This window comes from Zootoca vivipara, chromosome 10 (genome assembly GCF_963506605.1).
Source record: "Zootoca vivipara chromosome 10, rZooViv1.1, whole genome shotgun sequence".
NCBI lineage: Eukaryota > Metazoa > Chordata > Lepidosauria > Squamata > Lacertidae > Zootoca > Zootoca vivipara.
Window position 1 is genome coordinate 67,252,303 of NC_083285.1, and position 17,436 is coordinate 67,269,738.

Sequence of the window (17,436 nt, forward strand, 5' to 3'; positions counted from 1 at the left end):
TTATGTCTGCTTTCCGTCTCCCAGATTCTTCGGGTGCATCCAGACTACAGTGGTACCGTACCTTGGTTCTCAAACTTGACCCGTTCGGGAATTCCGTTCCGAAACCAAAGCGTTCCAAAACCAAGGCGCACTTTCCCATAGAAAGCAATGCAAAATGGATTAATCCGTTCCAGAGTTTTAAAAACAACCCCTAAAACAGCAATTTTAACATTTCGGCAGTCACACAACCCATCAGTAGCTGAACTGGGTTCCACACAGTCGCAAAAACAAAAAACAAAAACGCAAAATAAATAGCAAAAACAAAAGCACCAAACTTCAGTCCGTTTGACTTCTGAAATGTTCGAAAACCAAGGCGCAGCTTCTGATCGGTGCAGGCTCCCCGGAAACAATAGCCGACAACCGCATCAGACGTTCGGCTTCCAAAGAATGTTCAAAAACCGGAACACTTCCGGGTTTTAGGCATTTGGGAACCAAGGCGTTTGAGAACCAAGGTAACACTGTATTGCTAGTCGGGGAGTGGAAGTCACGCATGTCCTGGCAAATTCGGGTGGCATAATTCTGGTCGATTGGGAGGCCTTGTGCAACAAACACACACACACCCCATTGGACTCTCCCTGCCCTGGGATAAGGAAAGTGATTGAGCCTGCAATCTCATCTAACCTCGCTGAAATCAGGGCAAATGCCCAATAGTGGGTGGTGTGGAAACATCCATAGAGTTGGGAAATCTTGCCTCCCCCCATCCACCAGCTCCCTTTAATGCTGAACTCTCCTCTAGGATTTTTCCATTTACCCAGCTTCTCATTTTTCCAATCTTAAGATTCAGTTCTCTGCATTTCTACAGCAATTCACAATTTTCCAGAAAAAATCCTCATGAAAATCCATTGGCATTTGGGCTGTGAATTTCTCCTAGTAAGCATATTTTCCTCTAATATAATTCACTTCTCAATAATATACTAATTTCATGCCCATTTCCCCACAATACGTTCGTTTTGGTAAAATGCAGAACTGCATTGCAGAATTCAGAAAAGCGCGGATTTTGACGGACAGCTGTCTTTCAGTTCACATATTGCTTCGGAAAGTGTGGATTTGGTCGATTTGCCTTTAAATGAGAACTGAATCCAATTTCTCTGAAAGGAGACCCCGAGGCAGCTCCACACCGTACCTCCATTTCTGCAGTCCCCAGCATCCTTAACAAACTACAGTTCCCAGGATACTTTGGGTGAAATCACATGCTTTAAATGTGTGTGGGGTGGACTCACTTCCTGCATGGCGACGGGATTGGAACCCAAGATCCAAAGTGTCAGTTGGGAAAGATGTGACTGGCTGGCTGGAACCCTGAACAAGAGCACTTCTGTTGGGGACTGATGGCGCACTGAAGCATTTTGCTGCGGGGCCTGAACGGTAGCTCCTTTGCATCCAGGTTTTTATAGCCACCTCTGTAAGTCTGGATTTGAAAATAAAGAAGCAGCAACAGCGGAGGAGGAGGAATCCTGGAGGAGAGGGAGCAGTGGAGACTGGGCGAAGTTATTAAGCTTCTGCTAGCAGACGAGAAAATTTGTTTATAGGACATTCATGCATTGATGTAAAAACATGCAATATTTCATACCTGAAGGTCCCCCATCGTTCTGCCCAGACACTGAGATCCAGCGCCGAGGGTCTTCTGGCGGTTCCCTTGCTACGAGAAGCCAAGTTACAGGGAACCAGACAGAGGGCCTTCTCGGTAGTGGCACCCACCCTGTGGAATGCCTTCCCACCAGAGGTCAAAGAGAACAACAATTACCAGACCTTTAGAAGGCATCTCAAGGCAGCCCTGTTTAGGGAAGCTTTTAATGTTTGATGGATTTCTGTATTTTAATGTTTTGTTGGAAGCCGGCCAGATGGGCGGGGTATAAATAATAAATTATTATTATATTATTACCGTGTTTCTCATATTGTAAGTCATGTCTTATATTAATTTTTTCCTGAAAAAAACACAGCATGGCTTATTTTCAAGGGATGTCTTAATTAAAAAATAAGTACCGCTACCGGTATCTGTACGGACCACAAACCTGCTCCCACCGGGTCTTCGCGCGCGGCAGGCAGAGGCTGCAGCCGGGTCCTGGGGCTGCGTGCGCGGCAGGCAGAGGCTGCAGCCGGGTCCTGGGGCTGCACGCGCGGAAGGCAGAAGCTGCAGCCGGGTCCTGGGGCTGCGCGCGCGGCAGGCAGAAGCTGCAGCCGGGTCCTGGGGCTGCGCGCGCGGCAGGCAGAGGCTGCAGCCGGGTCCTGGGGCTGCGCACGCGGCAGGCAGAGGCTGCAGCCGGGTCCTGGGGCTGCGCGCGCGGCAGGCAGAGGCTGCAGCCGGGTCCTGGAGCTGCGTGCGCTGCGCGCTGAGGCTGCAGCCGGGTCCCGGGTGTCCGCGCGCAAAGGCTACAGCCGGGTTCTGGGGCTGCACGCGCTGCGCGCTGAGGCTGCAGCCAGGTCTCGGGGGTTAACGCGGCAGCAGCAACCCTTCTTTGCCACAGACCTTCTTCCACCACCCGGTACGGCTTATTTTCGAGGTATGCCTTATATTTTTCCACCTCAGGAAAATCCTGCCATGCCTTATTTTGTAGGGATGCCTTAAAATATGAGAAACACGGTATTGTTGTAATTATCAAATATTTAGGACTTAGCAACTGAATAAATACCCATAGAACAGGAATAACAGATGAAACTCTCTGCTTGAGAGTTGGGATTTGCATGTTTCTGGGGTCAACCTGACCTAGATCCGGGCCCTGAACTATTTTGGGGGCTTAGTGCAGAGTGTTTAATTGCAGATTAAAACCATAATTAAGTGTTGGCTGCGGGAGAAAGAAGCATGCACACATTCCTTGCAGACTCTCTGCTCCCCTCGTCGCCACAGACTGCTGAAAAACCTCCACGGAATGAGAGCCCACCGCCTCCCAGGCTATTCGTTCCCCTGTCGAACGGCTCTTACTGTCAGAAAGTGATTTCTAATGTTTACTTTATTGCAACTTGAACCCATTGGTTCAGTGTAGCAGAAAACAAGATTGCTCCTTCTTCCATGTGACATCCCTTTAGAAATTTAGAAATACTTTATTGTCACTGTATCGCTTGTTTACAGTGAGATTAAACAAGCCCCCCATCCCTCCCAAAATCTCTCAGTCCTTACTGCACTCTGTGTGCTGTCGCACGCCCACCAACCCCGAACGTCAGCTGCAATGTTGCTGTCTTCCATTCAGCAGCCTCACGTCCCATGGGTAGAAACTGTTCTTTAACCTGTTGGTGTGGCTTATCATGCTTCTATATCTCCAGCCCCAGGGCAGGAGGTTAAAAAGGTGCTGGCCAGGGTGCGAGTCATCATCCCTGAGAATGTTCCTCGCTCTTCTGAGGCAACGGTCTCCCGCGATAACATCTGATGGACTCAGGGGACAGCCCACGATGTCGTGTGTTGTCTTCGCCACCCTCCGTAGGGACTCTCTGTCCATGGCTGTCAAACCAGCATACCACACCGTAATGCAGCATGAGAGAACACTTTCTACCGTGGACCCAGCTCCTTCAACCATTCCTCATAAGACTTAAGACTTCAGATCCTTGGTCACCTTCCTCTGCACTCGCTCCAGCTTGTCAACACCCTTCTTAAATTGTGGTGCCCAGAATTGGACACCGTATTCCAAGTGTAGTCTGAACAAGGAAGAATAGAAACTTGGGTCTCCAGCTGTTTATGGACTACAACTCCCATCATCCTTAGCTAGCACGACCAATGGTCAGGGATGATGGGAAGTGTAGTCCAAAAACAGCTGGAGACCCAAGTTTGGGAAACACTGGCCTAGATGGAAGGTAGAGAGGGAGGTGTTTGTGCTCTAGCTTGCAAAGGTGCACAATTTGTACCCGTTTTCCAGCTTTTGCCTCTAGTAGTGCACTGGACCCATCACCTCCTGGCAAACAGAAGGGGAAGAAATGTAGGGATGAGAGATTTTACTTTCTTGGGTTCCATGATCACTGCAGATGGTGACAGCAGTCACGAAATTAAAAGACGCCTGCTTCTCGGAAGAAAAGCAATGACAAACCTAGACAGCATCTTAAAAAGCAGAGACATCACCTCGCCGACAAAGGTCTGTATAGTTAAAGCTCTGCTTTTCCCAGTAGTGATGTATGGAAGTGAGAGCTGGACCATAAAGAAGGCTGATCGCCGAAGAATTGATGCTTTTGAATTATGGTGCTGGAGGAGACCCTTGAGAGTCCCATGGACTGCAAGAAGATCAAACCTCTCCATTCTGAAGGAAATCAGCCCTGAGTGCTCACTGGAAGGACAGATCGTGAAGTTGAGGCTCTAATACTTTGGCCACCTCATGAGAAGAGAAGACTCCCTGGAAAAGACCCTGATGTTGGGAAAGATGGAGGGCACTAGGAGAAGGAGACGACAGAGGATGAGATGGTTGGACAGTGTTCTCGAAGCTATGAACATGAGTCTGACCAAACTGCGGGAGGCAGTGGAAGACAGGAGTGCCTGGCGTGCTCTGGTCCATGGGGTCACATAGAGTCGGACATGACTGAACGACTAAACAACATTACTTCCCTTGATCTGGACACTCGACTTCTGTTAATGGAGCCTAGAATAGCATTAGCTTTTTTTGCTGCTGCACCACACTGTGGAGTCACATTAAATCTGTGACTTTCTAGATGTTGCCGAACTCCCAGCAGTGATCTGGGATGATGGGCTTTTGGGAGTCCACCAACATCTGGAGGGCCAGAGGTTCCCCAGCCGTACTCTAACCTGTGGGATTCGGACTGAGCCTCCCTCTCCCTGTTCATACTACTCAGGTTTCAAGGATTTTATTTCCCACCTATCCTCAGACCTGTTTCTCAACCTTCAGGACTAGATATTCTTTTTCCAAACTGTTGCACCAGGATACCTAATTCTGTGTTCTGTAACAAATATTGGCACTTGCTCAGAATTCCAAAATACATATAAGTGGGACTGCAAGTATTTGGTGAACGAAAGAATCAGCCATTTTTGCATGTAATGTTCTTTACTCTTCCTTTTGCAGGTTCCCTCCCCTTGAGGATTGGAGTGCCTTGCCTGGGTGAGGAATAGTTCGGGGTTTATGGATTGCTAGCAGTCATCTGACCATACAAAATGGATTTAAATTCTTAAATTAGAATTCTAGATTTGTCTTCCTCGTTCAAACCAATAGAGGAGACGCAGGACCCCTCCCCCTTGCTCCATGGGCTATAGGGTGGTCTCTTTTTTATTATGTATTTTGTGTGTGTTTTTATATATAGTGTAGTTTTAGGTAGTGAACCGCCCTGAGATCTACGGGTATACGGCGGTATACAAATTAAAGGAATAGATAAATAAATACTAGTCTGTCCCACCCAGATGGGCAGAGTATAAATAAAAGATATTATTATTATTATTATTATTATTATTATTATTAGTGCTTTTTCAGGGGGGACGCAGGGGGACCCATACCCCTAAACATTTTGTGAATCTAACGGGAGAAGAAACTACTTTTTTTAAAAAAAATAATATATAGTTTCTTTAGCACAGTGAATTGTCACTTTTGTTGCTGCCCCTGATGGTGGCCTATAAATGGTGATTTTCTTGAGTCAAAATGAGAGTACCCCTAAACCAGGGGTCAGCAAACTTTTTCAGCAGGGGGCCAGCCCACTGTCCCTCAGATCTTGTGGGGGGCAGGACTATATTTTGAAAAAAATATATGAATGAATTCCTATGCCCCACAAATAACCCAGAGATTCATTTTAAATAAAATAAAAGGACACATTCTACTCATATAAAGAGACCAGGCAGGCCCCACAAATAACCCAGAGATGTATTTTAAATAAAAGGAACACATTCTACTCATATAAAGAGACCAGGCAGGCCCCACAAATAACCCAGAGATGTATTTTAAATAAAAGGAACACATTCTACTCATGTAAAAACATGCTGATTCTCGGACCGTACGCAGGCCAGATTTAGAAGGTGATTGGGTCACATCCGGCCCCCGGGCCTTAGTTTGGGGACCCCTGCCCTAAACATTTTTTAGAAGAAATTATTATTATTATTATTATTATTATTATTATTATTATTATTATTATTATTTAAGGCTCTTGCTGAAGTTTGTCTTCCGTTCCATTGACTCCTTGGTCTCTACTTTCTTCCACTCCATGCTTCCTTTGCCCCAAACCTATCGGCCAAATGCTTACTCCCCCCCCCCCCCCCACTTTCTACCCCTCTGAATTCCCCACAAACCCTGCATTAGACATTTCCCAAAGTGACCTTGCACTTCCTCCCTAGAAGCGGCCTTAATTGTGAGCGTTCCGTGGCGGATCATTGATAAATTCCTCTCCCCTGACAATTGGGACATAGCCATTCCATGGCATTAGCCGATACCGATGACTAGGGCCGGCTCCGAGACAAGCAAGCTGGGAAGAGGCCAAGGCCTTTAGGTTATCATATTGCTAACTATTAACTTGGTCTTTCTTCTTTAGTTTTAGTGGCGCTCCTGCTGGTAGGATGTCTTGCATTCCGGTGGCATAGAAGACCGCGGTAAGTTCGTTGCGTTGCTTCTCCCCATACTGGTTGCAAGCGCAGGGCAACTTTTGGCAAGGTCAAGTGGAGACACAGACACTTCATGCAATAATGGAATTGTGGAGTTGGAAGGGACCACAAGGGTCGTCCAGTCTAACCCCCCGCAATGCAGGAATCTTTTGCCCAATGTGGGACTCGAACTCGTGACCCTGAGATTAAGAGACACATGCTCCACCGACTGAGCGATCCCAGGGCCTGGAACCCATGGGCAGTCCGATGCAGGAATTGCAAGCTGCCCAATGAAGTGCAAAGCAATTCGTAGGGACTTAGGAAGCAGCCTTATACCGAGTCAGACCATTGGCCCAGCTAGTATTACCCGCACTGACTGGCAGCAGCTCTCCAGGGCTTTAGGCAACATCTCCTAAGTGGAGATGCTGGGACGGGACCTAAACCTTCTGCATGCAAGTCAGGGGCCTGCCACTGAGTATCGCCTCTTAAACTCCTTCACTCCCTCCAGGGAAATCTGATTCGATTTTGACTTGATATTTGCATTCCACTTTTCTAACAACAGTTCTGAGCACAACATACAGAATTCTAAAATCATAAGAGTTGGAAGGGACGCCGTGGATCATCTAGCCCAGGCATAGGCAAACTCGGCCCTCCAGATGTTTTGGGACTACAACTCCCATCATCCCTAGCTAACATAACCAGTGGTCAGGGATGATGGGAGTTGTAGTCCCAAAACATCTGGAGGGCCGAGTTTGCCTATGCCTGATCTAGCCCAACCTCCTGCAATGCAGGAATCTCAGCTAAAGCATCTCTGACAGATGGCCATCCAACCTCTGATTAAAAACCTCCAAGGAAGGAGAGTCCACCACCTTCCAAGGGAGACAGTTCCACTGTTGAACAGCTCTTACTGTCAGAAAGTTCTTCCTGATTCTGTTGAGTCGGAATCTCCTTTCTTGTAGCTTGTATTGGCATCTGAGATAAGTGATTTCATAGTTGGAATAGATAGCGGGACAAGAAGAGTGTGGAAATAAGCATGGAGGAAAGGGAGAATTAGAAGCACAGTACTGTACAGTGGTACCTCGGTTTACAAACACAATTGGTTCCGGAAGTCCGTACTTAACCTGAAGCGTACTTAACCTGAAGCGAACTTTCCCATTGAAAGTAATGGAAAGTGGATTAATCCGTTCCAGACGGGTCCGAGGAGTACTTAAACTGAAGCGTACTTAACCTGAAGCGAACTTTCCCATTGAAAGTAATGGAAAGTGGATTACAGTGGTACCTCTACTTACGAATTTAATGCGTTCTGAACGCACATTCGTAAGTTGAAAAAAATTGTAAGTCGAATCCCATAGGAATGCATTGGGAGAAAAAATTCGTAAGTAGAAGCAACCCTATCTAAAAATTCGTAAGTAGAAAAAATCCTATCTAAACCGCATCCAAGATGGCGGACGGAGCTCTATTCGTAAGTAGAAACATTCGTAAGTAGAGTTATTCGTAAGTAGAGGTACCACTGTAATCTGTTCCAGACGGGTCCACGGAGTACTCAACCTGAAGTGTACTTAACCCGAAGCATGACTGTAATTGGTTCCGGAAGTCCGTACTTAACCTGAAGCGTACTTAAACTGAAGCGAACTTTCCCATCGAAAGTAATGGAAAGTGGATTAATCCGTTCCAGACAGGTCCGAGGAGTACTTAAACTGAAAATACTCAAACCGAGGTGTACTTAAACCGAGGTATGACTGTAGTACAGTGGTTATCGAGTGTCGGACTAGGACAGGGGTCCCCAAACTAAGGCCTGGAGGCCGGATGCGGCCCAATCGCCTTCTAAATCAGACAGCCATGAGTAGAATGTGTCCTTTTATTTAAAATGCATCTCTGGGTTATTTGTGGGGCATAGGAATTCATTTATATATATTTTTTCAATATATAGTCCGGCCCCCCACAAGGTCTGAGGGACAGTGGACCGGCCCCCTGCTGAAAAAGTTTGCTGACCCCTGGACTAGGACCTGGGAGACCACTTAGCTACGAACCACACTGCGACAGGCACCATCTTTCAGCCTAACCTGCCTCACAGGGTTGTGCAGTTTGCTTGAGGAAGGTTCAAACCTTGTGTAGCACGTTGAACTCCTAGGAGGAGAAAGGATGAGTGTAAATTAGAAATACATGGGTTTTTTTTAATGCAGTCTCTACCACTTTGAGGCCTATGGCAGATTTCCTCAGGGGGTTGATGATAACTACTACTACTACTACTACTACCGTGTTTCCCCTTTTTTAAGACACCGTCTTATAACTTTTTTTCCTCAAAAAAACACACGGTGGCTTATTTTCAGGGGGTGTCTTTTTTTTTTAAGTGCTGGTACAACTGGGTCCCACTGGCTCAGGACACTCGGTGCTCTCTTCCGCGCACATTATAAACACCACACTCTAGCCTACAGTGCTATCCAGGTTTTACTGTCAACCAGGCTGGCAGCAGCTCTCCAGAATTTCAAACTTGGGGGTACCTGGGGGTTAAACCTGGGATCCTTCTGCTCCCCGGGCTCTCTCACGCCGGCCGAGGAATGAGGAGGGAGGCCGTGACCCGTCCCGCTCTGAGATGCTTGTGAGGGAAGCGCGAGGGGGACGAGGCTTGGGCCCATGCCCCTGGCGCGCGCGCGCGGCTGAATGACGAGCCGAAGCGGAACCTTTTCTCTGTGGGGGGGGGGGGAGACGCGCGCGCGCAAACACACACACACACACACACACACACACACACACACACACACACTGAGAGAGAGACACGCACAGGGAGAGAAAGAAAGAGACGCACGCACACACACACACACACACAGAGAGACGCACGGGGGAGAGAGAGAAAGAGACGCGCGCGCACACACACAGAGAGAGACGGACGCACGGGGAGAGAAAGAAAGAGACGCGCACAAACACACACAGAGAGAGACGCACGGGGGGGAGAGAGAGAGACGCACGCGCGCACACACACACACACACAGAGACGGACGCACAGGAAGAGAAAGAAAGAGACGCGCGCACACAGAGAGAGAGACGCACGGGGGAGAGAGAGAAAGAGACGCGCGCGCACACACACACAGAGAGAGAGACGGACGCACAGGGAGAGAAAGAAAGAGACGCGCGCGCACACACACACAGAGAGAGACGCACGGGGGAGAGAGAGAAAGAGACGCGCGCGCACACACACACACAGAGAGAGAGAGACGCACGGGGGAGAGAGAGAGAGACGCGCGCGCACACGCACACACAGAGAGAGACGGACGCACAGGAAGAGAAAGAAAGAGACGTGCGCACACACAGAGAGCGTGCGGCTGCAGCGCTCACGAAGCAGCGCTGCACTTAGGGGAAGATGGCCAGGGAGGGGGGCTGCGGGGTCAAGGCAACGCGTGAAAGGGAGGGATGGCGAGGAAGAAGTGGGGAGTGAAGTGATCGGGGCTTTAACATGCCCGCACGCGCAAAAGGGAGGCTCGGAATGTGGAGATCGGTTCTGGCTGCTTCTCTTAAAGTGCCGCAAGTAACGAGCCTCTCTCTCTTTCCTCCTGCCGCTCGTGCCCTTGGTGCTTCGTGCGGCGCTGCTTCACGCTTTGTCAGCGCTGCAGCCGCCACCGCTTCTGGGCACCCACCCGACCCCGCAGGCTTCCTCCTCCTGCCGCGGCCGGCATTGCAGGAGCTGGGTCCTGCTGGCTGGTGCTCCGTGCGGCACTGCTGCACACTTTATTGGCACTAAAGCAGCCACCGCCGCTTCCGGGCACTGACCCGACCCGGCAGGCTTCCTCCTCCTGTCGCGGCCGGCATGCTGGGTCCTGCTAGCTGGTGCGGAAGTATGGCTTATTTTCGGGGTATGTCTTATAGCTCTCAAATGGTTAAAAACCCTGCCATGGCTTACTTTCTGACTACGTATTAAAAAAGGGGAAACACGGTACTACTAATTATTATTATTTATACCCCACCCATCTGGCTGGGTTTCTCCAGCCACTCTGGGCGGCTCCCAACAGAATATTAATAACACAGTAAAACATCGAACATTAAAAACCTCCCTAAACAGGGCTGCCTTCAGATGTCTTCTGAAAGGCGCCACCACCGAGAAGGCCCTCGGCCTGGTTCTCTAATAGCCCCCAAGTTTTGCATCTGTCCTCATTCCTGTTTTGTTCCTCCCCCCCCCCAATTCTGCAGCTCTGTTCAGGGACAGGCGGATGTTCCACTGGAGGAGCAAATCCCGATGGCTGCCGAGAGGTCGGAACCAGGAGACCAGGCACCCCTGGCAGCCGGCAGCCCCGATGACCTGAGACCCACAGACGAAGGGCTTCGGACGTTGCCGCCTCACTGTTCTCCCTCCAGCGGCTGAGCCCACAACCGATCCACCCTAAGAACTTGCGAGAGGGGGAAGCAATCTTAGGAGAGTGGCAGGCTCACGGAGAAGCAAGTTGCAGAATCCCTGGTGCATGGAGTCGGAATGGCGATGGAGCCACTCCCTCGTTGCAAAGCGTTTCTGAGGAGATCTGGGAATTCGTTTCTAGGAATTCTGCTCTGTACCCAGGTTGCAAACAAAGTGGATGTGTCTGTACAAGGACTGCAGCCTCTCCCGGTCTGTCTCCCAGAGCTTGCCAGAGACAGAGAGAGAGAGAAAAGGAAAAACGGAAGTTGGAAAAACTGGAGAACAACGTCCCCCCGATGATCAGAAGACTCGAAGGAGGCCGAGGAGGAGGAGGATCTGAAGAGTGCTAGAAGTTTCACCTGGATCCCACTGGAGGCGCTGAGAAAGAAAGGTGAGCTGAAATATAACGCTTTTCCATGATTTATTTGGCTGCGGTTAGAGGTGGCGGAGAAATTTTGATTCCGTTTGTACGAATTTGAGGCGAATCTCTCAAACCTGCACTGTGATTTTGATTGATTGAGCCCCTTACAAATGGAATCAAATTGGAGTTCAAAAGTTTTGCTTTTGAAAGGTTTTCCGTTAGAGATGAGGGACTTTGGTAATTCGCAGGCAGAATTCCATCCATTACCAGCAAATCCCGACGGCGCAAGGGAAGTGCAGAAAACAATGACACTTTTTTTCCAACCCAGGGAAGGATTTATTAGGGGAGAAGTGTGGAATAAGAATTGGTTGGCTCAATGTCATATATCGTCCCTGGCTGCAAACAATTCAGAACGAATACACTATAAATCCCTTGCATCGTTAACCTCTCCGCAAACTTTGTGTAAAACAACAGTAATAAGAGGCCAGCTAACAGGTGTCTGGGTTTGACCTTCCAGATCCTGGGAGACTAAAATATTTTCCTATGGATTGCTGGTCGTTGCCACCTGTTTTCTATTCATTCATTCTTTTCCATAGAGACTTACCCCTCTGTCCCATGGAGAATTCAGCAGCCAAGTAATATTATAATAATAATAATAATAATAATAATAATAATAATTATTATTATTATTATTATTATATTCATACATACATACATACATACATACCCTGCCCATCTGGCTGGGTTCCCCCAGCCACTCTGGGCGGCTTCCAACAAAATATTAAAATAGAGTAGTCCGTCAAACATTAAAAGCTTCCCTAAACAGGGCTGCCTTAAGATGCCTTCTAAAGGTCTGGTAATTGTTGTTCTCTTTGACCTCTGGTGGGAGAGCATTCCACAGGCTGGGTGCCACTACCGAGAAGGCCCTCTGCCTAGTTCCCTGTAACGTGGCCTCTTGCAGCGAGGGAACCGCCAGAAGGCCCTCGGAGCTGGAACTTAGTGGTCCTTATCCTCCATGACTTTGTCTAATACTGTAATTATTATTATTATTATCATCATCACCATCATCATCATCACCATCTTTGTAAAATTGCTTGGACTACTGCAATGTGCTCTATGTGGGGCTACCTTTGAAAGTGACCCAGAAACTACAACTAATCCAGAATGTGGCAGCTAGACCAGTGACCGGGAGCGGCCGCCAAGACCACATAACACCGGTCCTGAAAGACCTACATTGGCTCCCAGTACGTTTCTGAGCACAATTCAAAGTGTTGGTGCTGACCTTTAAAGCCCTAAACGGCCTCGGTCCTGTATACCTGAAGGAGCGTCTCCACCCCCATCGTTCTACCCTGACACTGAGGTCCAGCACCGAGGGCCTTCTGGAAGTTCCCTCATTGCGAGAAGTGAGGTTACAGGGAACCAGACAGAGGGCCTTCTCGGTAGTGGCACCTGTCGTGTGGAATGCCCTCCCATCAGATGTCAAAGAGATAAATAACTACCTGACATTTAGAAGACATCTGAAGGCAGCCCTGTTCAGGGAAGTTTTTATTTAATGTGTGACATTTTAATGTATTTTTAATCTTTGTTGGAAGCCACCCAGAGTGGCTGGGGAAACTCAGCCAGATGTCGTGGGATACAAACAAACAAACAAACAATTCATTTAAAGCCTCCCAAACTGGTGGCCAGGGACTCCTTCTTGGTAGTGGTCCCCACCCTGTGGAACGCCCTCCCATCAGATGTCAAAGAGAAAAACAGCTACCAGATTTTTAGAAGACATCTGAAGGCAGCCCTGTTTAGGGCGGCTTTTAATGTTTAATAGATTATTTTAGAATCAAAGAAGAATCATAGAGTTGGAAGAGACCACAAGGGCCATCCAGTCCAACCCCCTGCCAAGCAGGAAACACCATCAAAGCATTCTTGACATATGCCTGTCAAGCCTCTGCTTAAAGACCTCCAAAGAAGGAGACTCCACCACACTCCTTGGTAGCAAATTCCACTGTCGAACAGCTCTTACTGTCAGGAAGTTCTTCCTTGTAGTTTGAATGCATTGCTCTGTGTCCGCTTCTCTGGAGCGGCAGAAAACAACCTTTCTCCCTCCTCTATATGACATCCTTGCATATATTTGAACATGGCTATCATATCACCCCTTAACCTTCTCTTCTCCAGGCTAAACATACCCAGCTCCCTAAGCCGTTCCTCATAAGGCATCGTTTCCAGGCCTTTGACCATTTTGGTTGCCCTCTTCTGGACACGTTCCAGCTTGTCAGTATCCTTCTTGAACTGTGGTGCCCAGAACTGGACACAGTACTCCAGGTGAGGTCTGACCAGAGCAGAATACAGTGGTACTATTACTTCCCTTGATCTAGATGCTATACTCCTATTGATGCAGCCCAGAATTGCATTGGCTTCTTTAGCTGCTGCATCACACTGTTGACTCATGTCAAGTTTGTGGTCTACCAAGACTCCTAGATCCTTTTCACATGTACTGCTCTCAAGCCAGGTGTCTCCCGTCCTGTATTTGTGCCTTTCTTTTTTTTTTTGCCCAAATTTTATTTCATTCTTCTGTTGGAAGCCGCCCAGAGTGACTGGGGAAACCCAGCAAGATGGGCAGGGTATAAATAAATAATAATAATAATTATTATTATTATTATTATTATTATTATTATTATTATTATTATTATTATTGCTGCCATCATGCCGGTGTCCCAAATAATAGGAGGCCTGGACTTTGTGTGTTTTGAGAAGACACACACATACCCTCAGCCAAGGCCCCTTGGGGCACGCCTGGCACGCACATCTGCTCCTGCACATCTGTTCAATATTCCACCATCCATCATGTTGCGTAATTTGGGCGTTTGGGGCTTTTGGAGAGCTGCTTCCTGGGTGTTGCCTAAGTTTCCCCCACTTAACAAGTGATTAATTTGGAGGTTCCAGATGTTCACCCGTGAGATTCTACAGCAGTCACTGCTAGCTCTTCGGCTCAGGCAAAATGGAAAGTTTACGATGCAGATAGGAATCTGTCTAGGCTCAGAATGGGGCCTCCTTAGGGGAGAGCTGCAGTATTTGTAGGAATGGATTTAGACATTAGGAGAGCCTACTGTGGTGCAGGGTGGAGCCTAAGTATGTCCAGAGTTATGAAATCAAATGAAAAGAATCCAAGAGGAATGGAATAATTTTTAGAAAGTTTTAAATTGAGAATAATAGGACGAATTCCAGTAGCAATTCGGTTTTTAGAAATCCGGGACAAGGCCCTGTTTCGGTTTATTCTTCATCAGCTGGAATGACAAAGAGTCTTACATAAAAAATGTGTCTTAGGGTATTGTATTACATTCTGTCTTCTTGATATATACAATTATATACAGAAAATTCCAACAGAGACAGCACATCTTTTGTCATCATTACATAGGAGATATATAGAAAATTATATATAGACTTATAACAAACAAAGAATGCTTACCTCTAGTTTCATAGTTTCAAGGTCAAAGCGTACCATTCATGTTTTTTCTAACAAACTCAATCTGTTTGCAGTATTTAAATAGAAAACTAGGTGTGGTCTACTACCTATCTACTTAAACGAACAGTACTGCATTTGCAGATGCTGACTGTGGCTGCAACAATTTAAAGTTGCAGTGGCATGATTTAAATGCAGGCTGTACAAGAACACAATATTGATGATAAGAATGCTGTCAAGTCAAGACCGTTATTCAACCCCCGCGGATGTAACGTGTTAAAAAGGTGTATGAACTTGGATTCTTGTTGAAGGAGAAGTCTGGTCGTCGTTCTTCCGGTGAAAGCGTGCTGGAGGTAGTTTCCATATTACGAAGAATACAAAATCATCATAGACAGGATCTATTCAAATTACTCAAGAATAAAGAAAATACAAACCGCATCACATCATAGAATCATAGAGTTGGAAGAGACCACAAGGGCCATCCAGTCCAACCCCCTGCCAAGCAGGAAACACCATCAAAGCATTCTTGACATATGCCTGTCAAGCCTCTGCTTAAAGACCTCCAAAGAAGGAGACTCCACCACACTCCTTGGTAGCAAATTCCACTGCCGAACAGCTCTTACTGTCAGGAAGTTCTTCCTAATGTTGAGGTGGAATCTTCTTTCTTGAAGTTTGAATCCATTGCTCCGTGTCCGCTTCTCTGGAGCAGCAGGAAACAATCTTTCTCCCTCCTACATCCACTCTACAGTATACACCTCACACAGCTTCAACTAAAGCCATTGTTTATAAACACTGGAATTTACTTGCTAACATCCCTGGATGTGGAAAACCACCTCTTTTTGGACTTAGAAGAACACAGTCCTTTAAAGACTTTCTGGTGAAATCTGATATGTTGCCCAAAACATTACCCAGAGAGGATTTTCCTTCGGGCCACTTCAGATGCAGGCGGAGGATGCAATGTATGGAAATATTCTTTACAGGTGAGGGAGTTTTCTGATATCTAAGTTGAAGTTTACTTTAAAACACTTCAGTAACTGTAACACTAAAAATTGCATATATGCATGGATTCGTCCATGCCCAAAAATGTACATTGGCAAATGTTCCAGACCCATAAAACTTAGAATCATGGAGGCACCATTGGTTGAACATTACACCCAACACAAACACACAGAGGATTTTTTTATTCTTCGTAATATGGATTTATAAAAACTGGGTTGCTACTGGATTTTGTCTTATTATTCCCAACTTAAAACTTTCTAAAAATTATTCCATTACCTGGCCAGAGCTCTTGGATTCTTTCCATTTGATTTTCTCAACTCTCCAAGGACTCCAATTTATTCAGAGTTTAGGGCTAAGGCAGGATTTGGAGAAACAGGTTGGTCTGCAATTGTGGCTATAATGGAGAATACTCTAAAAGTTTGAGGCAATCTTCGTATGAGTTAATACTTTACCCTCCCTTTTTGGGCTGCATTGTAGCTTGGTATTTCCCCGCTGTGACGCTTTATGGTTTAGATTTTCTTATTTGTTTTCGTTATTTTTTTCTTACGATTGCACCTTTTTTTGGTTAACAAATCAGATTAAAGGAAACGGATACGGAAATGCAGAAAACGGCGGCGGGTTTCCTCGTGGCTTGCTTTGACAACCTCCGTTACCTCTTTCAGGAGGGATGAGCGCCGGAAGATGTCGAGGGAGAAAGGAAGATTTCTCTGGAGGAAGAAAACGTCCAACAGCCCTGGGAAGATGTGGCTGGGCTCGGATACGAAGCTGGAGAGACAACGGAAGAAGTTGAGGCGGCTGTGACACCTGGCACTTGGGTCATTCCCGCTAAGGGTGCAATCGACATTAATGCCCCATTCATTCTAAGGGGGCAGATTTTAAAGGGAATAGACAGGTCCCTAGAGGATGATGCTATCAGTGACTACTAGTCATGGCTGGTTATATGCTTACCCCCCAGGATCTGTAGAATTCTACGGAGCAAAACGAAAGAGATTGTTTCAACTAAGAGATAATATTGGAGGTCTAACCGAACAGCAAGGAAATGAAAAATAATAATAATTAGGGCTATCACCCAATTAGAGAAGGCCTAAGGCAATTAACCTGGAAAAACTGCATAGACGTGAATGTGAATAAACAATAATTGCTATGAGAAAAAAGCATTGTTTCTTTGCTTAAACAAACCACAATTTTTCTCTAAAGTACCAGTATCAAAAAAAAAGTACAGTTGAAAATAAGAAGACTAAAATAATTCTGGAGTCTCTGATAAAACAATAGTTTGTTTGTTGAAGAAACACACACACACCATCCCCCTGTTTCATTCATGATTTGTTAAACCATAGTTTCCTGTGACATATGAATTGGGAAGCTTTCGGTTTAAGTGCTTCTTACAAACCAATGTCTCGACTTGGTCTGTTTAAAAAGAAAAAGCCTATTCAAATGATGTTTACACACACACACACACAAACACACACGCCCTTCCCCAATCACCTAAATTTTAGGTCCCATAAACAGTAACCAACTGAGGACCAACAATCCTTCTCCCTAAAAAACATGCTCTAATTTACTTACTCTAACTGGGTAAAAAGCTCCAGAGGTTAAGGCATTGGCCATGAGAGTGTTGTCTTCAGTCTCGTTAGAAAAACTCATAACGATGCCGGAAATACAGAGCGGTCCAGCAAACCCCAACAGGTCGGCTAAGTAACGGAACGTACTGCTCA

The 17,436-nt window shown here is 46.7% G+C and overlaps 1 protein-coding gene across 2 annotated transcripts in view; it reads left to right on the forward strand.

Annotated features, from left to right (window-relative positions):
• Positions 1–17,436, forward strand: part of LOC118091031 (uncharacterized) — a 41,684-nt gene extending 24,248 nt beyond the window's left edge. The window contains exons 5-8 of one of the 2 annotated variants that reach the window (XM_035127586.2): positions 5,031–5,066; positions 6,478–6,535; positions 10,709–11,301; positions 16,384–17,436. In XM_035127586.2, coding sequence (XP_034983477.2) covers positions 5,031–5,066; positions 6,478–6,535; positions 10,709–10,880 — 266 coding nt within the window. In that variant the 3' untranslated portion in view covers positions 10,881–11,301; positions 16,384–17,436. Of the gene's footprint in view, positions 1–5,030; positions 5,067–6,477; positions 6,536–10,708; positions 11,302–13,437; positions 13,564–16,383 lie in introns of those variants that run through there. The other variant, XM_060279234.1, reaches the window with a different exon arrangement.